This window comes from Ostrea edulis, chromosome 5 (assembly GCF_947568905.1).
Source record: "Ostrea edulis chromosome 5, xbOstEdul1.1, whole genome shotgun sequence".
NCBI classification, from domain to species: Eukaryota; Metazoa; Mollusca; class Bivalvia; order Ostreida; family Ostreidae; genus Ostrea; species Ostrea edulis.
This window is the reverse complement of record NC_079168.1, coordinates 47,109,226-47,135,901: the sequence shown is the minus strand read 5'-3', so window position 1 is coordinate 47,135,901 and position 26,676 is coordinate 47,109,226. Positions and strand designations below refer to the sequence as shown.

Below are 26,676 nucleotides of genomic sequence, written 5' to 3'. Positions count from 1 at the left end.
CTTAATATGATTGAATGGCGTACATGTAATAATGGAATATTATAATACATTTGTAAAATGTGAAAATAGCTTCAGTTTTCACGTTTTGCATATATGTAGTTTACAATGTATTTTTTAGTTTATATATGTAGACTTTGTAGCATCTCTTTCGAAAAAGCGAAAATGACTCCTGATTTATTTTTTTTAACTACACACACACTTTGCTGATTTTCATCAATGAATTTCGTATTTTTCGCGAGGACTTCTTTCACAGTTGGATTAATAACCCGTTGATCTTTTTTAACATGTGGCATTTTTTTTTTATTCAAGAAAGGGGGCCTATCCCAAGAGACCTCCACCTTCTGGATCCAACAATGATCATTGCATATCTGGAAGTCGTCCGACTGAGGGGAGCTATTCCAATCTAATTGCTAGTACCTTTCCCTCTGTGATTGTCCATTTCATATTTTCGATTTCACCTACATAACCGTTAGACCAGTCAGTTTCGATCTAATTTGGTACATGCAATTTGTCCTCAGTAACTAAACATTAATACTTTCTTTATAACAGTATGCTAGTGCTCTTATGCATTTGCATGTTTACATACAGGTTTTCCCCATTCATTGTGAGAGAGTGTGTGTGTGTGTGTGTGTGTGTGTGTGTGTGTGTGTGTGTGTGTGAGGGTGTGTGTGTGTGTGTGTGTTAAAAACTGCGCTGAATATGGTGTATATGAACAAGGTAATTATCCCTGTGTTGTATGCTTTCAATTTATAATACGGTCACAAGAGGAAATTACATCATCGTTATGTGGAAACTTTACAGCCACATACAATTTAAGTAGAAACAGTAAGAAATGACCAGTGACCCAGGAGCAGGATTGGCCAATAATGGCTTATAAAAATTGATTACAAGCTATTGGTATTTATTGAAATCGTTTGAATTGGGTAAGCATTGTATATAACCTATAAAAACCTTCGTTGGAAACCCACGGGCAGTCTCGCACACGTGAGCCCACACATTGAACTTTTCTCATTTTAATGAATTATCCACCAATGAGAAAGTGAAACTCGGTATGAAAACGAAGATCATGTTATGAAAAAAGCAGTTGATAAATCCGTAAGAATTAATACGATTGGAGAAATTTCCTTCACAAAAGTGTGAAGAAGCTAATCGGATTAGGGCATAAATTAATCACAAGAACAAGAAAAATTTACTGAGTTGGCCCACGGTCAGTAAGCATGTGCGAGACTGCCCTAAGGATAGCGGCAAGATGAAACCTTGCATCGCCTTTTATCTTTTCTTCAATTTGAAGCCCTATGACAACTTATTAATTTCACTTCCTTTCATATTTCTTTTTTTTATACTAGTATCTCTTAATATCGATAAAAATCTCATAAACATGTATGGTATCAGTCTGCAATTATCCATAACGCACTATCTATCAATCACTTAAACAATTTTATTGATACATTGGCTGATTTAATTCTATATCAGTACAACAACCTCCACAGTTTTTCTTTTAGTTTTCCATACAGTTCCCGGCCAGATGAAGCACAGTCTGGCATTTGCCAGCCATTTTCTTCCATCAGAATGCGACAAATACTATCAAAATCCGGATCATTTGTATTTAAATTAGGGTGGTTAAAAGTACACTCATTTTTGCATGCATTTAAAAACCGATCATTAGACAGCCACAAATAATCCCTGGTGCCGTAATCTTCTGGTGTCGTGTACTTTATAACTGGACGTCCATGGAGTACGTGCTCGTTTCTTGACCTTCGAATCGGATGCAAATTCCAAAGAAACTGGATGTCGTTCAATTCCTTCTGATAAAAACACATAAGAATACAGATCGGTAAAGTTGGCTACTAGTAACCAGCTACTAGTAACTGGCTACTTAAAAAGAGAAAATTAAGTTGGCTACTAGTAGCCAGCTACTTGAACCAGGGAAAGTTAGCTACTAGTAGCCAGTTACTAGTAGCCAGCTACTAAAAGTAAGAAAAGTTAGCTACTCGTAGCCAGCTACTACAAAATATAAAAGTTATAATTACTGATAGCCCACTACCAGATAAAGGTTAATGAGTTTGAAAATTACCAGATCTTACGCTTAAGGAAGTCAGCTACTTATACCTTTTGATTGCAGGTAACCTGAAATTTCAAGTTTTTAGAAAATATTTTAAGGAACTTCGTCTTTGTTTTAAATATCTGGTTAATTTACCAATGCATATATGACAAAATCTGATATTAGGTATCTTGATATCCCATCAATTTTTAGATATCACGCTTTAAAAGGAAGTCAGCTACTTATACCTTTTGATTCCAGGTGACCTGAAATTTCAAGTTTTTCATAAATATCTTAAAGAACTCCTTGTTTGTATTAGATATCTAATTAATTTACAACTATCCATGTGAAGTGGAATAGTATTAGGTATCTTGATATGCCTTCAACTTTCCGATATCAACCTTAAGGAAGTCAGATACTTATACCTTTTGATTGCAGGTAACCTGAAATTTCAAGTTTTTCATAAATATCTTAAAGAACTCCTTGTTTGTATTAGACATGTGATTAATTTACATCTATCCATGTGAAGTGGAATGGTATTAGGTATCTTGATATGCCATCAATTTTCAGATATCATATTTTAAGGAATTCCGCGTTTGTTTTAGATATCTGATGAATTTCTTAATCCACATATTACAAGATGTGCTATTAGGCATCTTGATATGCCATCAATTTTCAGATATCGCCCTTAATAAAGTCAGCTACTTATACCTTTTCATTCCTAGTAATCTAAAATTTCACGTTTTCCGTACATATCTTAAGGAACTCTGCGTTTGTACTAAATATTTCATTCATTTACAATCTCACATATGATAAGGAGTGATATTAAGTATCTTAATATGCCATCAATTTTCAGATATCACTAGTAAGGAAGTCAGCTACTGAAAGCATTTGATTCCTGACAACCTGAAATTTCAAGTTTTGCATAAATATCTTAAGGATCTCCTTGTTTGTATTATATATCTGACTAATTTACAACTATCCATCTGAAGTGGAGTGATATTAGGTATCTTGATATGCCATCAAATTTTAGATATCACGCTTAAGAAAGTCAGCTACTTATACCTTTTGATTGCAAGTAACCTTAAAATTAAAGTTTTTAGAAAATATTTTAAGGAGCTCCGTGTTTGTTTTAGATATCTGATTAATTTACCAATGCACACATGACAAGATGTGTTATTAGGTATCTTGATATGCCATCAATTTTCAGATATCACGTTTAAGGAAATCAGCTACTTATACCTTTTGATTTCAAGTAATCTGAAATTTCACGTTTTTCATAAATATCTTAAGGAACTCTGTGTTTGTATTAGATATCTGACTAATTTACAAATATCTACGTGAAGAGGAATATTAGGTATATTTGTATGCCATCAATTTTCAGATATCAACCATAAGGATGTAAGCTACTTATACCTTTTGATTCCATGCAGCCTAAAATTTCAGGCTTTTCGCAAATATCTTAAGGAACTCTGTCTTTGTATTATAAATCTCATTAATCTACCATCTTACATACCACAAAGAGTTATATTAAATATCTTAATATGCCACCAATTTTCAGATATCACGCTTAAGGAAGTCAGCTACTTATACCTTTTGATTCCAAGAAGCTTAAAATTCAAAGCTTTTAGCAAATATTCTAAGGACCTATGTGTTTGTATTAGATATCGTATTAATTTACTAGTGCACATATGACAAGGAGTTATATTAAGTATCTTGATATGCCATCAATTTTGAAATATCACGCTTAAGGAAGTCGGCTACTTATACCTTTTGATTGCAGTTAACCTAAAATTTCAAGTTTTACGTAAATATCTTAAGGTACTCTGCGTTTGTATTCGATATCTGACTAAGTTCCAACTATCCACATGAAGAGGAGTGATATTCGGGATCTTGATATGCCATCAATTTTCAGATATCACCCTTTAGGAAGTCAGCTACTTACCCGGTATACCTTTTGATTCCTCGACACCTGAAATTTCAAGTTTTCATAAATATCTTTAAAAGTAACTCTGCCTTTGTATTAGATATCTGACTAACTTACAACTATCCACATGAAGAGGAGTGATATTAGGTATCTTGATATACAATTAATTTTCAGATATCACCCTTAAGGAAGTCAGCTACTTATACTTTTTGATTCTAATTAACCTGAAATTTGAAGTTTTCCGTAAATATCTTGAGGAACTCTGCGTTTGTATTAGATATCTGACTAACTTACAACCCTCCACGTGAAGAAGAGTGATATTATGTATCTTGATACCTATTATCATACCTCTTCACGTGGATAGTAGTTTACTAGTCAGATATCTAACAGAAACACAGAGTTCCTTAAGCTATATGCAAAACACTAAATTTCAGGATGTCTGGAATCAAATGGTATAAGTAGCTGACTTCCTTAAACGTGATATCTGAAAATTGATGTCAAATCAAAATACTTAATATCACATCCTGTCATGTGTGAATTGGTAAATTAATCAGATTTCTAAAACAAACACGGAGATCCTTAAAATATTTTCTAAAAACTTTAATTTTCAGGTTACCTGCAATCAAAAGGTATAAGTAGCTGACTTCCTTAAACGTGATATCTCAAAATTAATGGCATATCAAGATACCTAGTAACACTCCACTTCACATGGATAGTTGTAAACTAGTCAGATATCTAATATAAACACAGAGTTCTTTAAGATATTTATGAAAAACTTGAAATTTCAGGATACCAGGAATCAAAATGTATAAGTAGCTGACTTCCTTAAGCGTGATATCTGGAAATTTATGTCATGGCAAGATACCTAATATCACTCTTCTTCACTTTGATAATTGTAAATTAGTCAGATATCTAATACAAACTCAGAGTTCCTTAAAATATTGGTCGAAAACTTGAAATTTCAGGTTACTTGCAATCAAAAGGTATAAGTAGCTGACTTCCTTAAAGGTGATATCTGAAAATTGATGGCATATCAAGATACCTAATACCATTCCACTTTACATGGATAGTTGTAAATTAGTCAGATATCTAATACAAACAAGGAGTTCTTTAAGATATTTATGAAAAACTTGAAATTTCAGGTTACCTGCAATCAAAAGTTATAAGTAGCTGACTTTGTTAAGTATGATATCCGAAAATTGTTGTCATATCAAGATACCTAATATCACACCGCTTCACGTGGGTAGTTGTAAATTAGTCAGATATCGAATACAAACAAGGAGTTCTTTCAGATATTTAAGAAAAACTTGAAATTTCAGTTTACCAGGAATCAAAAGGTATAAGTAGCTGACTTCCTTAAGCGTGATATCTAAAAATTGATGGCATATCAAGATACCTAGTACCACTCCACTTCACATGGATAGTTGTAAACTAGTCAGATATCTAATACAAACACGGAGTTCTTTAAGATATTTATGAAAAACTTGAAATTTCAGGTTACCAGGAATCAAAAGGTATAAGTAGCTGACTTCGTTAAGTATGATATCCGAAAATTGTTGGCATATCAAGATACCTAATATCATACTTTTCACTTTGATAATTGTATATTAGTCAGATATCTAATACAAATACAGAGTTTATTAAAGATATTTATGAAAAACTTGAAATTTCAGGTTACCAGCAATCAAAAGGTATAAGTAGCTGACTTCCTTAAGCATGATATCTAAACATTGATGGCATATCAAGATATCTAGTACCACTCCACTTCACATGGATAGTTGTTAACTAGTTAGATATCTAATACAAACACAGAGTTTTTTAACATATTTATGAAAAACTTGAAATTTCAGGTTATCAGGAATCAAAAGGTATAAGTAGCTGACTTCCTTAAGGGTGATATCTGGAAAGTTATGGCATGTCAAGATACCTAATATCACTCTTCTTCACTTTGATAGTTGTAAATTAGTCAGATATCTAATACAAACAAGGAGTTCCTTAAAATATTGGTAGACAACTTGAAATTTCAGGTTACCTGGAATCAAAAGGTATAAGTAGCTGACTTCCTTAAGCGTGATATCTGGAAAATTATGGCATGTCAAGATACCTAATATCACTCTTCTTCACTTTGATAATTGTAATTTAGTCAGATATCCAATACAAACTCAGAGGTCCTTAAGATATTTGCAACAAACTTGAAATTTGAGTTTACCTGCCATCTAAAGGTATATGTAACTGACTTCCTTAAGCGTGATATCTGAAAATTGATGACATATCACGATACCCAATATCACTACTCGCCATACGTATCGTTGTAAGTTAGTTAAATATATGATATAAACACGGAGTTCCTTCTGGTATTCACACGGATCTTCAAATTTCATTGTACTGATAATCAAAATGTATAAGTAACTGATTTCCTAAAGAGCGATATCTGAATATTCGTGGCGTACCAAAACACCATCTATCACTTCTTGCCATATGTATAGTCGTAAATTCGTCAGATATCTAATACAAACATAAAGTTTCTTACGGTATTCACACTTATGTTGAAATTTCAGGGTAACTCGAATCAAATTGTAAAAGTAGCAGACATCTCAAAATGGATGGTAAATCAAATGATTGAAGGTCTAAATTCAATCCGTATCACTTTTAAAGTAAACACTCAGTTGAAAAAGTTTATTCGTATTTTGCATTGCAACGTGATGTAATTGGGGATAATTGAGCATGGAATTTCATACGACTCCTCGCCCTCTTTAGAAATAAATCTGATAGATAATAATTTTCAAACTCATTAACCTTTATCTGGTAGCGAGCTATCAGTAATTATAACTTTTATATTTTGTAGTAACTGGCTACGAGTAGCTAACTTTTCTTACTTTTAGTAGCTGGCTACTAGTAGCTAACTTTTCCTGGTTCAAGTAGCTGGCTACTAGTAGCCAACTTTTCTCTTTTTAAGTAGCCAGTTACTAGTAGCTGGTTACTAGTAGCCAACTTTACCGATCTCATGAATCATCGTTGTTTTATACATATCACACTCCCTGTACAGACACATACATGGTATTATGCGTAAATACATGTACATGTGCGTTAATGACGTTTTGCCACGGGGGAGGGGGCATATATATAAACCATGTGTGTTCTTTTCATTCTCCATCCATAGGTGTCACTGCTCGCCAACACCCCTGTCAATGCGGAAATTTCAAAATTCTTGTAAAACGCTTTATGAATTCTTATACAAACATTTGCCCCCGGGGGTAGGTTGGGGCCACAATAGGGGATCAAAGTTTTTACATGGGAATAAATAGAGAAAATCTTTGAATCTTCTCAAGAACCAATGGACCAGAAGAGCTGAGATTTACATGAAAGCTTCCTGACATAGTGCAGATTCAAGTTTGTTCAAATCATGCCGGGGGGGCCACAATAGGGGATCAAAGTTTTACATACAAATATATAGGGAAAATCCTTTAAAATCGTCTTCTCAAGAACCACTGGGCCAGGAAAGTAGAAATTTACACGAAAGCATCCTGACATTCTGCAGATTCAAGATTGGTCAAATCAAAGGTCAGCTCTTTGGACGAATAGGGCACGTCCTAATTCGCCCAGCTTTTAACATTGATTGGCAAGCCTAAAAACAAAACACATGTAGTCTGCGTTGTAAATACGTTTGTAGATTAGTGTAGTTGTAGTACTAGATGTATTTATATGTAGTTTTTGTTATTATTTACTGTTAATATTGGTCACATTATATAATTCTTTTGGTTTGTCCTGAAGAAGGGACAGGTCGTCCCGAAAATTTGACAATCTGGTTGTTTGTGTCGTTGGTCATTTTAGTGCTATATATATATATATAGGCCTATATGGAAAGTCTTCAGATATGGGCCAAGGTACATATGTAACTCAGTGAGCAATGGGGTCCATGGGCCTCTTGTTTAAAAAGTACTTTTATTATGCTGTTTAAGGATGTATGCTACACCAGAGAAATTTGATGTGGATGAAAAGTGGAGGATATGTACAACAATATTTTAAAGTTGAAAATTTTCAAATTTACTTAATTTTGTCAAAAAATAGATTTAGTAGAAAGTAATCTGGAAAAAAATTAAAAAACCCCTGCTGGACTCGAACCTGCGACCTACTGAGCTACTCTGCTAGGTATTGAAATTGAAGTCAAATATTGCCGATATCGATTTTTTCATCCATGTTTTTACAGGAAGTCAGCCATTATGACGATGTAGAGTACTACCTTAATGAAAATGTGCAATATTGATCGAGACTTCTGTTTACTAGTTTGCATGCCCAATATCTTTTTAAAAAGGTGGCAACATATACATTTCCTTTGGTTATTGATTAAATTAAACAATATAAGTGGAAATTGATACAAATTTTCGAACTTTGAAAAGTCACACGAGATTAGATTTACTTTAATTTGAGATCAGCGCTTTCAATATGTTCATGGACATTTTCTTTCAAAATAAATAGATATGCTGATTGAAGAGATGGTACAGTGGAGAGAAAACTGAGGTGTTTTTTTTCTCAAATTTTATTACAAGAAATAAAGCAATAAAATATAAAATGCATATTCAATTCAGAGCAAATTCAATTTGCCAATGCAATAATTCAAATCATATACCTCAATGTAATTCAGAAAATATGGTGAGTTTTCTTGAAGTTAAAAAAACAACATTGATAGTTGCTTTTAAGTTCAAAGATGAGTTGTCTGCCCATTATAATTCCTCCAGCCATGCCAAGTACTGGGTACTTTTTGGACAAAGCCTTCATTACAAATAATGGCAGCCAAGCCATCAATGAGCAAAAAAGTTACTCTCAATGTGGTATTCCACAAGAAACATCATAATGTGATGACAGCAGTAAAACCTGTGTGCTACAGTTTCCCCTCTTTATATTACTGGTATCTGTAACCATGGTAATTTACTTTTTGGTTTGTGACTATGGATAAATTACTGATATTACCATCAGGAGGTGTTTTTTTTTTTTAAGTTTTCAAATTTTACAGGGAAATCAAGCATACAAGTTTTACTGCCAATTCAATTCATCTAATCAAAAATCAATAGAAAAATCATTACTCTCACAGAGAAATGTGAATAAATCACAAGATAAACATAAATGAGAAACCATTAAATAATTACAAAAAAGTCTTGACTTCATTCACATTTACCATAGACATATACACATACCAACCTTTAATTCAAAGTAACAAAAAACCAACTTTCAGTTTCAATATATATAACTATAATCTAACCAATCCTTTTATGTTCAATACCTTTCTTGTAATGATTTTTTTTGGGGGGCAATCAGAATATCAGAACTTAAATTTTCAGAAAATACTTCCTATGATAAATTGATATAGCTATTGTAGATAAATGGATTTCATAACAGATTTGAATAGAAATAAGAAAAACCTTATCCCCTAAAAATTATGATTATACACTTATGTGATTACATTATGAAAATGAATAAAGATTCCCACCCTACGGGATAAATGGACAATGAACTGCAAGAAACTAATATGTGTATTACATGTTCATCCCATGAGTGGAAAACAGATTAAAGCTGAACGCCTGTTTAATCAGTGAATGGCTGGTATTCTTTTGCCCTTTTAATTCCTTCCTTCAGAAAAACATGGTAATGATAGGTATGAGGATCTTCGAATCTGTAACAAAAATGGACAGGGTAGATAACTTTCAATTTTTACACGTCTTTAAAATATGCATCAGGCATGAAAGGAGCTGATTTCTGTATGGCATGCTGTAGGAATTTCATGTAGTGGTATTGCTGTGGACCATCAAATCTAAGAAAAAAAATCAAGATTCAGAATTCATGGTCTAACAAGCAAGGACAATACAGTGAAAGAGAAACAACTAAATATTACTCAAAACTAATTTTATCATGCTAGAATTCTTTGTACATTTAAAATTAGATAACAACATTCTTTCCTGACTTGTGTTTATATTTGTTCAATTATGCTAATTAAATATAAATGTGCAATGCAAAAGGATTATTTAAATCAGTTACCCAAAGCCACAAATGCCACTACACACACACACACAAACTGATTAGTGGGAAATACCAACATTGTGTAACTCCAGACTAAACTTTAGCAAGATAATTTTTAGATTAAGAGATTTCACATGAGCAAAGTGAAATGTTAAAAAAATCTCGATGCAGCTTTAGATAACTTCACAAGGAAAAGGCAATACTGTAAATAGGACAAGAACTGTGAGCATTGCATACACACTGAAGGGTTAAATCACTACTTGCATCATACATACCCATCTGCTTTAAATTTCTCCATATCTTGTTCTAACCTGGGGCACATCGTGTCCCCTTGCGGGCCTCCTAACCTACTTGAGGCTGTAATTCTCTTGGGTTTAGGACTGACTTTATCGAGGAATTCCCTGTAAAAGGTTTACTTTATGATAGTATATATATACTTCCCAGATGAATGAGATTGGTACACTATTCTTCTTATCACATTTAATATTGTCAAATAAACTACCATTTTGATTTTTATATATCTCATCAACCTGTTCCTTTATAGTGGTAAAGAATGTTTTCTTTAACAGATGCTTTTTATAATACTCTTTATATACTTGGACGTGGGAGTTCATTGTCTTGCAAAATGCACATAAACTTTAAAATGTTCCTCCACTGGTTTGCTTCTAATTCATTATGTTGGAATGAACTGACAGTATGCAAAACGTGGATGTTTGACAAGGTCTGTTACACAAAATCCCCATTAGCGAACCAATACCACATGCAACAAAATACAGCATTTAAAACAGAGGGGTTGTGACAAAGGCATCATTAACCCATGCAGGGAAATTCTTATTCTCAAACTCTAAGCATACACATAAGTAACTTATCACAGAAAATGACAAACTCCCTCTACTCAGAATTCAAGTACCACATGCACTGACTCTGCCTCTTGGCATAATGCAAAGAATACAGAAAATATATATTGTATGTAGTTTATACCAGGGCTCTCATTTTTTCTTTCCAAAATAAAATGAAAGTGGTCTGAATTGCAAAACAGTTTCATGGTGTTTATTGTTTTATATTTAGCATGTACCAGGCTAAGTGTGATGTGGAAATCTGGTAATATGCAGGGACAATATTTTACATCCAAACAGTAGTGAACAAATCCAAGTGATATTTCCAAGAATATTTCTGAAAATTTAGAAATACAATTCAAGTTTCATATCTAAATGGCCACACGACTTCAGCTCCTTTCAAATACATAAAAATAAGATTGGTTGTAAATAATATCTTTTATCATCCATAAATCCATCTTACTGATCTCTGCTATAAAAAAAATTATAATCATTTTAGTACATGTTATCTTATGAAAAGTACAATTACCAATTAAGTCTGTTATAACAAACGATATGCAATTTTAACAAATCATTGAAGAAAATTGTTTGTCCTGCTACAAATGTTATTATTTTAAAGAGAATACAGTCTAAAATTAAAATCAAGGGTTCTGCAGAGTTGGGTATCCCCTACCAAAGAGGACATTTGGGAATCCCCACCCTATTCTGCTGTTTTTAAATTAAGTATGACACATTTAGTAATGCTTGATACAGGTACATTTAGTAACATAACATACTGTGTACTTGTACACCAGTGATTCATTTTCAAAATGGTTATCATGGGTCCAGTGGACCCCCTTTGATTACAATCATGAGTCCAAAGCTAAAGTCAAAGAGTCCAAATTTCAGTCTTTCAAACTAACAATCTGAAAGTCATGAAACATGATAAGGAACAAAGCTTACTTTTGTCATCCCTCTTTAGAGAATAAATATTTCACTTTTTCTCGGACATCCATACCCCTAATACTCAAGTCCTTTTGTCAAGAGTGCACATCTCGACACTCATCGAGATCCCTCGAGTGTCAACAATAAGCTTGTTCCTTAGCTTGGTTTATATTTGATTCTGCAGTTCATTTTTGCTGCTCTTCTCAAATCGCAGACAGGAATAAATTGTTAGCCATTTCTGTTGAAATCTCTAAACTTTTGAATTTTCTCGACCCATTGATTGATCTCGACGTTCGTTTCTTTCCCGTGGTTAGTAACCATACTGTCAATGTTAATATTTGTATCACTTTGTAAACATGTAGGTGAGTTTCCCCGAATAGGTAAAACTTTTTTTTTTGAGCGTAAGTTATGTCGACCCACCATACTGTCATATATCATTGCGTTTCATTGGTTAATGCAGTAACCATTGACCAATAAGACTACAACTTATTATAATTCTTGTCATTCAGAATATCTCAAGCATCTAGTGCTTTCTGGAGCTCAGATTTTGTTTTAATTACCAGGCAAAAATTGAAAATACTAGCAATGCGTTATTCATGCAGGAGGCACACCAAAATGAGTCACTGGTACACAGTCACAGTCAGATTATTATATCCCAACTAACTCTTAACACAAAAGCAATCAGCATATCAAAATTCATTTTAACTAACCATGATGCATTTGTTTTCATATGCTAAATTTACACCCATAATCAGATGATTTTTTTTTCAAATTTGTCCAAAACCTTAGTATCCTTGTTCACATACCCAAAAGTCCCAGCCAGAGTGCTGAATAGAGAGGGCTCGGTGTCCCCATCTGCCCCCTCATCCATGAATTCATTGGCATTGACCTTGTGAAGGATTGTGCCATTAGGCAGGGCCACCATCATCATCACAGGGAACTTGTAGTTCTCCAGGAAATGGTTGGCTACCTTGCTGTACTCAGGCTGATGAGGATCTTTTTCAAGTTCCTGAAAATTATGACAAATTGAAAAGTAAATGAAAAATTCCACATTTAAATTGTTATGTGTTATCTCTTAACAGCATGTGAACACTGATAATTCATCTGTCATCAATCAGTTTCTAACTCCATCTGGAAATAGGTGCAGTGCCTACATCTACATGAAAACAAGGTAATTTTTACTTTCACGCATTTCACATTTATAAATGACTGTAATAAAATTAGGAATGGCCTTGTTAAATGCATGAACATGTCGTCTTAACAATCTACATGGTGATAGAGTAACTTCAACTCAGAGTACCATTTCTCCCATTACTGCTATAGTCTACATGACTTCCAGATAGTGCATCTTTTTCCCGATTATCTCACTCGTACATGTATTCTTAACTCTGACCTTCTACCCAACACTAATTGGAGAAACAGGTTCCAAAACACTCACTTACTGGTTAACCGTTTCCACAATTGTCCTTCATCATTTCCTCAAATTTGCAAAAGACACAAGGCAAACCTCAGGAAGTCTTTTGTGAATTTTTTTTTTTAAAAAGTTCATAAAAGTTTAAAGAAAATCCAGGAACTAACTCACAAGTGTTGTGGAACCTATAATTCTCAATCAGCAAAATTAATCTGCCATCTCAAATTTAAGTTTAGTAAATGCCTTACCTTCAAATCAGCCACAAGTGACCAGCTGCTCACGAAGCTCTCGTTGAGGAGAGCCAGGATGGGCGTACTCTCGAGGGCTGTTTCCCTCAAGGTACGCCCAGAACCTCAGCAACTCTGATCATCCAATGCACCCCAAAGTAAGATGTGGTGCACCAGACGCCTTTCCTTCTTTGCTACTTCAAATGCATCTGTGAAGTTGTGGTACACTATCTGCATTGTAAATATATAATTATTGCTTTAAATTCAAAATCTGTATTTCTATTTTAGTACATAAAAGGTGAAAATAAAGAACAGTGATCAATCTCATAACTCCTATAAGCAATATAAAATAAAGAGTTGGACAAACACGGATCTGTGGATATACCAGTGGTGGGATCAGGTGCCTAGGAAAAGTAAGCATCTCGTCGACCGGTCACACCCGCAGTGAGCCCTATATCTTGATCAAGTAAATGGAGTTATCCGTAGTCAAAATCAGTGTGCCAAGAACGTCCTAACAATCAGTATGAAACAAGTCATACAGCATTTGATCCAATGATAGGTTATATTGGCAAACTAGATCGTTTTAATGACCATAGAAGTTGCAAAATGCTGACTTTAAATGAGGCTGTTGGAACCCCTGCACCATGAACTTGTTTGTCAGTAGACTGCTTTGATTTAAAAATTGACCATAAGAAGAACAAGCTCATGTATAGTATCTGATCTCATCCAGTAAGAACAGGGCCAATTTTATTCCCAGCAAAATATCAAAAGTCATGTGTTCAACACGAAGTGATAAAGCAACAATTAGTCACTCTATTGCAAAGGATGTATACAAATAAAAACAGTTGGTTTTCACTATAACAAGAGTTTGAAAATAACTAAGATATACCTTTTTAAATGGATAAAAACCTATTTCTAGATTTCTCTCTGCATCATACATGGATATTTCCTTTGTCCATTTCATGTTCTGGATAGTCTTAGCCATGTTCTTGTCCTCTGGTAGTTCTTTCTGTTGGTCCTCTTTAGAAACCTTTTTGGATGGACTTGTGATTGTTATATCCATCTGAGGAATGAAGCCGATGTCCACCTCCATGTTTTCACCAGTTTCTGGTCCATTCAACCACTCCATGTCTGAAAAACATAATCATGTTGACTAAAAATTTAAGAAAAAATGTATGGTACATAATTTTCGCTTGCTTGATAATTTGTCTTGTATCTACTTCATTTCCAGTGTTATCATTGCAAAATATTTTCTACAATCTATTGTAACTGCAATCATTTGTTGAGAAAGAAATTCTTTATGCCTGTTATGATGAGAAACATTTTAAAAATAGCTTACCGATATTGAGCCGTTTGTCTGTAGGAACATACATGTGGAAATACTGGATGTGTGAGCCATCTTTCGATATGATTAGATTACCCTTGAATTGAGCTGGTGTGAACCAAAATGGGTAATATGGTGGTTCATTGAGCTGAAATTCTGCATGGATCCTACAACACACAGACATTTGCATTACTAACTTAACCAAAGAGACATTTTCTATTGTTTTGAAATGACATTTAAGAAAAACCTTGAATTATAGAGGTACATATCTGGGTTTTTAATAATACATATTCACAGAGATTCATAATTCAACATTTTCTGGGAAAGGTTGAATGACATTTACCTAAATACTATGTCCACGTATTTGTCATTGTATGCCCTCACAGTGGCTTTGGCACCCTGTGGAGCAAATCTTGTCCTCAGGAATGGACGAGGATGGAACATGGTCAACAGACGGTGAATGAGAACCAGTCTCTTCTCCACCTTTGGTGGGTTGTAGCGATTGCTGGATTTCATCTGTATGTCAAATTTGGCAAAAATCCCTTCATCCATTGTATAGATGTCAAAAACATCCCCTGCTTTCTCAAGCAATTGTGCATCTTGTGGGAAAAAGGATTCCTTGAAATGTTGGACTCCATAGTTATTCCATTCTTGAGAAAGAGCTGTCCATTTCTTTAGTCCAATAAGGGAATCCATATTATCAGAGAGGAACTAAAATACAAATACCAGGCTTTATTTCTGCATCTAGTGTATCTTTTTGCTTTCATTAAAATGAATTGAATAAATGATGCTTTTAAAGATTTGAGATCAGGATTTAAAACCATTATTTTCTCTTAATTGAAGATAACATGTACGTATCACTTTTACAAAATCAATATCATGTATAGGCTAGCAAGATGTTACATTTCCAGGATATCACACATTATAAAATTAGCAGCATTCTGTATGATCAAAATCTCGTTTTGACAGCAATTCAGATATGTAACAGCTGTGGCAACAGATTGACTAAACCAAAACTTCAACAAAGATTTACAATTTTTATATCAGTAATTAAACCTAAACCAACACATTTTTATTACTTACCGACTCATTGGTGTCCTTTGTCATGGTTTCCAAAACAAGAGGTTTAAAGCTAGCTCTGGCAGTTAAAACCTCATCATCATCACCAAGTAACAGCATGTATTCTTCTGGTGCTGTTATCTAACACAGAACATGTAGAACAAGGTATTAGCATATGAAACAAATCTAAGATTTAGGGATGTCATAAAATTTAACACTTCTGAAAAACTGTAACAAATAATTAAAGGGTGGATGTCATTCAAAGATTAATCATCCTAATCTTATTAGCTAAATAAAGACGTTCTAAGTTCTATAATTATAAAATGCTACAAGTCCCTTTTAATATTTCATAGCAAGGGTCACTTTAATTTCATGTAAATTTGTCAGGTTACTTTGATGCAAAAAGAAGGTTCTCATGAAATATTAAGATTTAAACGTAGTGTTGCAAATTGAACATTTATAAAAATTAAGTTTTCCAATGATAACCTGAGGCATTGTGAAATACCCTGTAAGTCATTGCGAAATATAGGCGATTTTAAGTAAATTTCATTTTAAAAAAATGTTTAATATGTATTGCATGTTCAAAGCAATTTTAAGTATTCCCTTTATACCAAGTAAGCAGCTTTCCTTACATTTACACCATCTCCTATCAGTTTGTAGTACATAGCCTCATACTCCTCCAAGGACAACTTCCCATCCATATCCCGGTCATACTGGCGGAAAAATTCCACTCCTGCATCACCAATGACGTTTTTCAGTCCTGATTCTGGATCCCATGGGATGATACCATAATAATGCTTCCATACCCTGTCTCCAATGTAGCCACCCAAGGCAATGAAGCCAATGGCTAAAATCACCAAGACTGGATAGCATATCCACTTGGGGATGGCAAATATTACCCTGTTGGCTGGAATGTACAAAACATCAGGTTGCTGATATGGCACGTGTTGCGGTGCAGGTTGCTGCTGTTGTGGTGGCGGAGGCTCTGGTTGGGACTCTTGTGTACCCGGCGCCGCTTGTTCATTTTCCTCTTTCTTGGCTGTTTTCTCAGTTTTACTCTTCGATTTTTGTCGACCTTGCTTTCGATTTCTTAGTTCAGTTTCCCCATCACCCCCTGGATCAGGTCCGGAGGGCTGCGCCAAGTCCTCTTTCTTCGGCATTTCCTCACCTAGAACGGCGATCCATTCGTGGCTGTTGTCACGTAAGCACTGATAACTGCACTATACTTCCTGGGACTGCAAAATTCGTTGCTTGCCCAAACAAGTTGACTCGGAACTCCTCGAGCATAAAATTTGCATTTCAAATAGTGATAGGTATATAGTAAAAGTTACGCCATGGTCTCAAAAAAAAATCCTAAAGTATTTTATTTTGTAATAAAACAAAAAAGCTTGAAAATGTATAATTAATGTTTTTGCGTTATGCGAAAATGAAAGTACATCGATTATCCTCCTTTCGTAATTCCTCTGCCGGATATGCTACTTTCGTTATCCATACTTTGAAAGTTGACATGAGCATTCGAGCATTATGGATTGTTCCAATAATACACCAAAGCAACGCTAATTTATTGCAAAACAGCATAATATTTACAAGGTATTGCGTAAAAACTGAATGCGACCATCCTCTTTTGTTGTCTAGAAAATGTTTAAGTGGGCGTGAACGTTACCCAATGAAAATTGTACATATATGTATACAATGTACCTTGATAGACAACTGAGTCTGTAGTACAAGGCAACTGAACCTGTTGTCGACCAATAATCAAACGGTTAATGATAATGATATTGCTTCTGATGTATCACGTGCCCAAATAATAAGCAAGGGTATATAGAATTAGAAAATATTAATAATACTAAATGAGGTCATTAAAACTTTCATTTTACAGTACCTTGTTCAACTATGACGACAAAAAACTAGAAATTCACCCATATTTGTGTTTTCTAATTCACAAGAACCTGCGCTATTTAATCTTAAAAAACTTAAGAATAAGTGCACATCAATTACATATAGATACAGGTATAGATATAATGTATGTAATCCTGTTGTTCCTAGAGAAAACGGATTTGCAACCATTGTAAGATTTGTGTTGGAAAATGAATTTTTTTTTTAACTTGATTGTCCTTTGTACAAACATATATGTAGATTCTTTATAAGAGAAAAAGGTATTCAAAAATGTCATGATAATCCTGTATTTTAATTGGTTACTGAATCTTCTCAATCTTGTGTCTATAAAAGAAATTTATTTTACTTATAATAGTATAAAAGTCTCGACTTTTTATATTTTTTAGAAATAAAAGATTGCTTCAATTATAATATATATTACCTATAATTATTCTCTTTATAAGAGAAGTCAAGAGGCATAGCCTTCATCGACTATGCCTCGACTTCTCGAAAGAGAATAAATAAATACCATGTAACACAGCATATATGTATTTTTTTATTGCATGACTTATAACAACTTAAGTGCCAATTATTAAATGAATTTATAGATCTTCAGCAACAAGTAAATCTGGACACAGGGAATCATATATCATTGTGTACATGTTACATTGATTATAATTACATGCATATTTTGAATTTTTTTTTTCCTATTTATTATAAATTCTATCAAGGATACCTTGACATTAATTAAAGCCTGCACTACAAATGGCTGGTGACAACGTACATCTGTTTACACAATTTGAGGATTTTAATGAAATATATCAGATTACAAATGATACTGGTAGTAAAGATTTTATTCATATGCTATCGAAAATATGCAGTGATCCCACTCTCACATGTTAACAAATTGTTTTGCACCTTAGTGTCTTCGAGAATTCTCTAAAGGGAAATAACTTGGTCGTATCTTGAAACTTGCATATTAGAAGTGCATTTTCAGAATTTTAAAAATATGACTGAATACTGGGAAATATCTAGTATGCCTGCCCTTGGTGACTGTGCAGAAGTGGACCTCACAAACTTGACTTCAGGTGGGGATGTTTCCTGGTATTTAGTCAATAACTATAATTACATATACTCATCTATTTCCTATCTCATTGTAGGCAATTTCCTCTAGTTGAGAAGAAAGCCAGATCTTCAAATGGAGAAGATTACATTTCGTTGCCAAATCCAACTGAATTTTCAAATGCTCTTTTATTTGAATTAGGATACAGAGATGAGGAAAAGGTTTCTTTATTTATAAGTTAAACTTTTGTTTTGATTTAAACAATATTTTTATTATGAAACCAGCACAATATATAATATTTCTCTCCATAGATATGGTAAACTGTTTTGATTACATTATCAAACAACTTCTTTCCAAACTTTGATTAAATTGAAATTTCTGAGTTTCACTTCCTTTGTAATGGGCAGATATAACCTTTGTATCATGTATATTTAATGATAAACAAAAGAATAAACTTGATAGGAATAAAAAGTATGAGGTTGTAGGTTTCATACTGTTGATAACTATTTAGAAATTCTTGGAAAATGTATTTTGAGTTGGACATAATATTAATGCAAAGTATTTTGAATATGCATGAACGTGCACACTGCAGGCCTCAATTCAAAGAATATATGATGTGTATTAGATATTGATAATGGTTCTGTCATTATAAATTTACATAGAAATTAGATTTATGTTGTGCCTTATAAAAAAATCTTGAAAACCTTATCTTATAGTTTTGGCTATTTTGAAATAGACAAAATGGCTATATATAATGATGATAATAGATAATAATAATAATAGTTAGCCTTTATTTATCCAGGATGACACAAATTGGCATACAGCTAGTTATTCAGAATTAGTATCTAAATATGAATACATGATAGAAAAGAAAAAAACCAGCATAAGACAAATCTGAAATAGGATTTTAAAAATATGAATACTTGATATAAAAGAGAAAAAAAAAACCAAAGCATAAGACATGTATATATACACAGTGTCACATCACAACTACATTAAAAAATTTGGCACATACACTATCAATGACTCAAAGTAAAAAGACAAAAACACAATGTTTTAGTGTTACGTACTTCTATTAAAATATTCCATTCAATACACTGCTTTACCAATGCCAGCCAAACCAGAGTTTCGGGCATTTTGTGATGGTTTATTCCAAAGCAATGCAAATGAGTAACTATGAACGTTTATAATTCTCAGTTTTAGCTCCCTTGGTATACATAATAAATTTGACATATAATCATGATGTATTTTGTGTTGTCATAAAACTTCTGTTAAGATTATATGATAGAACTTCAATCAATGGATATACTTCTAGCATGCAGAAAAGTTGAAATCATTCATTTAGAATTGTTTGAAAATTTCATAGGTTTAAACTTTTCAGAAATTAACACATTTTTGTCTTTCTAAGAGTTATTTCCCTTTGAATAATCTGTAGCTGTATTGTATTGAGTCTTACTGTAACTATTTCATAACAAACTTTGTTTTTACAGTGGACAGATCATGAAATAGATTTTAGATCAAATATTCCATTTCAGTTCATACAGAAAAGGGACACATGCCAGAGAGTGGACAGGAAGCCTGTGTTAGAGGTGGCCACATCACTAGGAACAATTTGGCCAGTAGTAGTAGTGGAACAGGTATCAATGCAATTTTATTGTCATATTTTCTGTTGTATAACTGTCACTAGAAGCATACTCTTTGGTTTTCTAAACCTTGTGCAAGAAATTTTGCTGTAAATACATTGACTAGACAAAAAAAAGCACATAATTTGTTTACTGAACCACATGCATTCTCCATCCCCCCCCCCCCCCCCCCCCCCCCGCCGCTCCGTTGGCCTTAATTCCTTCACACAGAGTATATAAGGGTCAACCAAAGCAGGAAATTTACATGAACTGTTGTGTATAAATAATACAAAATTTAATGCATCTTGTTTTAATATGATGATAATCTTTTGTCATTATCTGTTAGAGAGGTTTGCTTCTTTGCTGTTTGCCTTTGGTTCCCGAAAACTCCTCCACTAGACCAGATCTCATACAGATGTAAGTGCATTTTCTACTGTAAAACTCCTCCACTAGACCAGATCTCATACAGATGTAAGTGCATTTTCTACTGTAAAACTCCTCCACTAGACCAGATCTCATACAGATGTAAGTGCATTTTCTACTGTAAAACTCCTCCACTAGACCAGATCTCATACAGATGTAAGTGCATTTTCTACTGTATTTTGTGATTAGCTGTGGTAGGTTCCTTGTATTACACTTACTGCTTGGTTTGGTGAAATCCCCATTCAGCGTCAGTTCTCAAGAACAGAAAATCACAAGTGCTAGCACTCTGGGGAAATTCACATAAATTAGCGATAAATATATAGAAATAAAGGTGAGAATGTAATATCATAAGAGAGGCTTTATGAACCAACACAAATATTAATTGATTGCTCTTGTATGATAAGAAATCTAGAGTGCTCTGTATGAACTGCAATGTAGTTGATGTGTAAATCATTGCAGACCTGGAGTATCTATAGGATTTTCCTTGCTGTGTGGATTGGCTGACTTCCTCAGACAATGTCCTCCTACAGAGGTAATGTTAGAAATACAAATAAATCTTTTTATCCATTTCTATAGAAATTAATTTTTATGCTTGACCTGGTCAATATTGATACAAATCCATTATTGTGCGGTGATGTTGATTTGTCTCTACAGACTAGTACTAATATTTTTTATACAAGTTTATAAATGAAACTTGTAGATTCATTTTAAAATTATTTTGCATGACATATTGTAAAATTTTAGGAGAGGGACTAGTAAGTTGTTAGAACTTGTTCTCAATCCTTTTGATGTTATCAATAAAATATGTTCAAAACAGAAATCAATTAACTTAGATCTATAGACCAGTTTTCTAAAATACAGAAATAGTTTTATAAAATACTTTTTTTGTCTTCTTTCTCTTCATTCATCTGTCACACCTTGGAACTTTTTGTAAACATAAGAGATAAGATTTCGATATCTAGTATGTGTATACCTTGTTTGGGGTTATTTGTTATATACCATGGTTCAACACTTGAGCTCCTTGGAACAACCGAGTTGATTCATTACTGCAAATTTTTGTGTAGGTTTCCCAAAAAAGTGGAGACTTGCATCTTTACCTGAACACATCAGTTCCCTTTGGAAGGATTTCTGATGTCAATTGTGATACTGTGATGGCCAAGATGTACAACAGACCAAGCTACCTCCCCAAGTCACGAAAAGTAAGACTTTCACAGTGTATACATGCTATGTAGCATTTCTCAGAATCAGCTGCAGTGGATATTTGTAAGTACTTGTATTTGTGTGTGATACTGGAACATAGAATATTGCAAATCAAGAAATTATGTGCCCTGTCCTAGTTAAGAGGTATTATGCATACTTCCAGACTATGAATGACTTTGCATAATTGCTGCTGTCATTGGTAATTAGTATTTTTGGTTGTTTCAGCAACCTTCTTGGAAGCCTGTCCTCCACAAAGGGAAGAATACTCTGTATCTGGCCCTCACTGAACACATCAGGGCCGTCCAGGTGGGTATAAATAGAAACCAATCAACTGGTAACATATTTATAGACGTAAATCTTTTATTTGCAAAATCAGAATGCTGTTTTACTGTTTTATGCTAGAATTTACCAGTAGTGGTGTCTAATTGCATATTAAGATATATGTGTAACTGAATACACAACTAAAGAATCCTCAAAATAGATAGGTCTATCACACTAAATGTGCAGTACAGGTGTTTACAGTTGTGGATTGATTGTATCTAAACATGTTTTATTCTTATAGTTTAACAAAGAGAATGTCCCGGATACTTTTGACTTATATGGAACTGTATCCTGTAAATCAGACCTGGAGGTGGCACTGTCCGACATCACCATTAATTTGGCCTACACCTCACAGGAATCAGCTACACCCTTGGACAATCTTTTGATCCACCCCTGTGTTCAGAGTGCTGACTGCTCCATGTTGCAGAAAGGTATAATCAGTTCACCAAAAGTTTACTCTTAAGTTAGAGAATTAAAGTATGAAAACAATCAGGGTTAGGGTAAAAGGTGTTATTAAACCGATGAATTAAAGTAGAATAAATTGTATAAGTAATCTGCAAAGTATCTTTGAACAAACGGACAAAGTAATGAAATATGTAGCTGTGATAATGTCCTCTGTTGTATTTTGTAGGGGAAACCAAAGCAGCACCACGAAGGATTAGATTTACCCCTCCCACTGAAATGTTCACCCTGTGTCACTACACTGCAGCAGACATCAAGGAACTGCCAATCAAAGCTGTGTATGACATGAAGGTATGAAACTCTTACAGTAGTTTTTCTTTAAAGACCAGTATACATGTAAACAGTTTATTTTACTTTGCATAAATTGAAAACCAGAAGATAAGCTGGTTCTTTTCAATGTATACATAAAGTTAAAAATTAATGAAGTTGATCTCTTTCATCCATTTTGGAAAAATGGATTTTTGATTGCCATCCCAATCTGATAAACCTATGCAAACTTGAACTAAATTAATTAGTGACATTTTTTTGTAAACATATTACATATGAACAATTTGTGTATGGATCAGAGTGGATTTGCAGCAATGAACCCATGAAATCAGCAGAAAATGTCAATTTATGAATTATTGTCTTCCTGAAAGCATTCCCTGTTCCTAATCTATGATGTACATTGACCTCAGAGGTCACCAGTTTGTAAAAATGCGGAAGGGAGGCACTGAGCAAGTGTCAAATTTTCAAACATTTAATATGCCAATTTTATAGAAAATTCATTATCAAAGTTACTTTGAGTGGCACGTGCATAATTATTACTTTCTTACACTTATATAGCTTTGCAGAAAAAAATCACAACCCGTTAATGCTGGTTATGTAACTTTTTTCTGCAATGATTGCTACCTTCATTACCCAATGAAACAACAAAGAAAGCATTTTATTGTTTATATTTTTATGCATTTTCTATATTTAAACTAAATTTAAACACTAAAATATCATATGGTTGACCCATTCGTCATTGAACAAAGCAGCTAAAGCACCCTTTGATGACGCTCCATATTTAGTAAATAGTAATGATTACGCAGACAGGTGGTACTAAAAAAACCGGATCAGACTTGTTTGCAACAAATGTGTTCATTGTTGCAGATGAAAGCAATGTCAATTTCAAAGGAAATATAAGAGAAAAGATTCAGTGAATGTAAATATATGAAATTGACATCAGTATCAACTGCAAAGCAATGGAATTGATGCAGAGTAAAAAGTTGCATATGAAGAACATAATCATGTTTGTTAAAATAAGATACACACCATCCAGAAATATGCAACATTATTTGCAGTACATTTTTTTTCCCTGTAGTTTTAGATTTACATATTTATCAAGATTCATCTTAAAATTTTCAAGACAACAGTGAAGCAGCAACTTTACTGGCATATTTTTTAAAATTCTGTTTCTGACATTTTTCCAGTTGTATCAAATGTCATATTTTGTTCTATATAGAAAGCTCATCAGTGAAGTGTCCAAGTTTATCTCCCTTTGTATCTTTTTTGAATAATGTTGTAGATGACGGACAATAAAGTCTCCCTGACTATTCACCTAACACTGAGTGACAGAGTAAAGAATGCTTTTGAGTACTGTGAGATGCAGATACCATTTCATAATAGGTATATAAAGCAGCAATATGTTTGTATGCATCTTTACAATTTCACAATTTGTACTTAAATTTACTTACAATTGACACTAAATATAAAGCCATGCATGTATCACATGTACATTTGTTTATATTACAGGGGTGTGATTGCTAGTCAGGATTCCTCTGTTAGTCAGGGAAGCACCATAGTCTCTCCAGATAAAAAAATACTGGTGTGGAATATAGGTAAGTTTTTTCTTTTTCTTTATTAAAGGAATGCTGAATGAATGACATTAAAATTAGTATGCAAACATAAATAATAGTGCTTAGTGGATGTAAGTATATTGTAATTTATGAATGTGTAGTGGGTTTAGCTTAGTTGATGTCTATTTAAAGCTCACAGTCAACAAGGCATGTAAGGATTTTCATCCCATGAATATATTACATGTGATACAGAGGCACTCAACATTTCAAATATCTATGATAAAAAAAAATTGTCTTCCTATAAACAAAATATTCACATAGGAAGACAATTTTTTTATTATAGATATTTAAAACATTGAGTGCCCCTGATGTGATATACAATTATTTTTTTGCGCACACATTTGACCTTTTCATTGAAGGTTTGGTTGCAATTTGATGCCATTTCCTGCAATATTTAGATCTTTATAATCTTCATGTTAAAATGATAATAATACTTTTATAGGTCAAAAGTTTTCAAAATCCCTGACTGCAGCTTTGGAAGCCACAGTTGTGTTCACAGATACCAGGTCATCTGGTACATTAGATGATCCATTCTGTAAAGATCAAAATGCATATGCAAAGGTATGCTGCTTAATAATTTACATCTAAATGTGCATTGCTTTGACGAAAACATTAGATAATTTTTCAGTCACTTTGGACTTTTTATTTACCAGTAGTAGTAATAGTGTTAGTACTTATGACAAGCTGAAGCTCAGCTGTATTAATATTACTTCAAAAGGATGGGAAAATAATAATGAAATGCTTTCACTGGGAGATATAGAGTTGCTTGAACAAATATATGTGAATTGTATTGTCTCTGGTAAAAAGAAAATTTGTGCTACTTCTAACCTTCTCATATATGCCTGGTTATTAACAGCTGTTCTTCAAGATCCCTGACTTTACTCACTCGGGATGTTGCATAGACTCGAAGTCAATACAAGTCTCTCCTAGTACCAAGTTTAAACTTAACACAGGTAAGTATATAAATTTTATCAAGCATTTTTTAAAATTTGGTGTCTTGACATTATGAAATGGTCATTTATTTTAAAAAAGTTCATTATTTCTTAATTGTATAGAACTGTGGCTGATTGAGACAAATGGTGATATACCAATTATTATCCAAAAAGCCAGTTCTGCAGCTACCGTATATACTCGCCTATAGGTCGGTTCACCTATAAGTCGGTTGTATATTTTGTAGGCTATTTTGGAGGGATAATTAATTTGCCATTGACCCACTTATCAGTCAGTATAACTTTTTTCAAGAATCGCTTGACAATTTGTAACATTTTCACCTCTGTTTCACCCGTTTCAAATAATAATGTGAAATGCGCTAATATTTAATCATTTTCTCAACAAATCAATTTCAATATTATACACTTGCGATGAATAAAATCATTAAAATATGTAAATTCTTGTACTTTATGCATATATTCTTAGAATGCATGAATAATATATTATGTTCAGTCAACGTTAATCATGATAATCGTCAGAGTACGAAGTTGTTTAAAAAATACTCTACATTACGCTGTCCAGAAAAATGCTAATCTTCTTAGGACTCGCCAATAAGTCGGATATAGAGTTTTGGACCAATTTTTAACTCCCAAAAACCGACTTATAGGCGAGTATATACGGTAATCATTTCTGAAATTTAAAGTGTAGGCTTTTCATAAGAGTTCAATTTTCATGAAAAAAAACCCCAAAGTTATCAACATTCGGTAATTAATATTTATATTGTAATCACTATGAAATTAATAATTCAAAAATACCTATTTCAGTTCATGAATATATGTCAGGGGAGTACAAGGTATGGAATGGAAATGGTGATGTTTTAAGCAGTAGTGTTCCCACGACCCTCCTCGAGCAGCCAGCAGACTTATAATAATACACAAGTCTAATCCAATGGTGGTGTATTGGTTGAATTTTATAAGCGGGACCAATTCACAGACAATATTTTATCCACTGCAGACATTTGTGCAATAATTCTTTTATATTAAATACATGTAATTTTATAGTTTATTTAAATGTAATTTGAAAAATTATCATTTTACATGATTGTTTTGGCATTTTATTAAATTTATGTATATATGAAT

At 33.4% G+C, this 26,676-nt stretch overlaps 2 protein-coding genes across 6 annotated transcripts; one reads left to right on the top strand and one right to left on the bottom strand.

Moving 5' to 3' along the window:
* The first annotated feature begins 677 nt into the window (after positions 1-677).
* Positions 678-26,675, top strand: LOC125648952 (AP-5 complex subunit mu-1-like). Of its 3 annotated transcripts, none has more exons than XM_048876016.2 (15): positions 678-717; positions 12,823-12,911; positions 18,797-18,920; positions 20,235-20,336; positions 20,668-20,738; positions 21,204-21,276; positions 21,809-21,943; positions 22,170-22,250; positions 22,507-22,696; positions 22,897-23,018; positions 24,277-24,377; positions 24,504-24,589; positions 25,050-25,168; positions 25,464-25,560; positions 26,362-26,675. In XM_048876016.2, the coding sequence occupies exons 1-15, from the start codon at positions 700-702 to the stop codon at positions 26,463-26,465; spliced, it is 1,512 nt and encodes a 503-aa protein (XP_048731973.1). In that variant the 5' UTR covers positions 678-699; the 3' UTR covers positions 26,466-26,675. The 3 variants fall into 3 exon arrangements, with proteins under 3 accessions (XP_048731973.1, XP_048731974.1, XP_048731972.1); XM_048876017.2 differs by lacking the exon at positions 678-717 and adding an exon at positions 788-923; XM_048876015.2 differs by lacking the exons at positions 678-717; positions 12,823-12,911 and adding an exon at positions 17,167-17,351.
* Positions 8,632-16,927, bottom strand: LOC125648950 (selenoprotein N-like). 3 transcript variants are annotated; one of them, XM_048876010.2, is made up of 9 exons: positions 16,394-16,927; positions 15,786-15,902; positions 15,046-15,413; positions 14,718-14,869; positions 14,268-14,509; positions 13,400-13,609; positions 12,547-12,749; positions 10,256-10,381; positions 8,632-9,774 (listed from the first exon to the last, which is right to left on the bottom strand). In XM_048876010.2, exons 1-9 carry the CDS (start codon positions 16,919-16,921, stop codon positions 9,675-9,677), a joined length of 2,046 nt encoding a protein of 681 aa, XP_048731967.2. In that variant the 5' UTR covers positions 16,922-16,927; the 3' UTR covers positions 8,632-9,674. The 3 variants fall into 3 exon arrangements, with proteins under 3 accessions (XP_048731967.2, XP_048731969.2, XP_048731970.2); XM_048876012.2 differs by lacking the exon at positions 10,256-10,381; XM_048876013.2 differs by lacking the exon at positions 10,256-10,381 and having other exon boundaries at positions 8,632-9,636.
* Position 26,676: the final 1 nt, after the last annotated feature.

Excerpts from the sequence above, each read along its gene's own strand:
- LOC125648952 (XM_048876015.2), top strand. The coding sequence starts at position 17,167 with ATGTTTTTGCGTTATGCGAAAATGAAAGTACATCGATTATCCTCCTTT. Across the intron at positions 20,337-20,667 it reads CAGTAGTAGTAGTGGAACAG|AGAGGTTTGCTTCTTTGCTG; the intron begins GTATCAATGCAA and ends ATTATCTGTTAG. Across the intron at positions 21,277-21,808 it reads GACAATGTCCTCCTACAGAG|GTTTCCCAAAAAAGTGGAGA; the intron begins GTAATGTTAGAA and ends ATTTTTGTGTAG.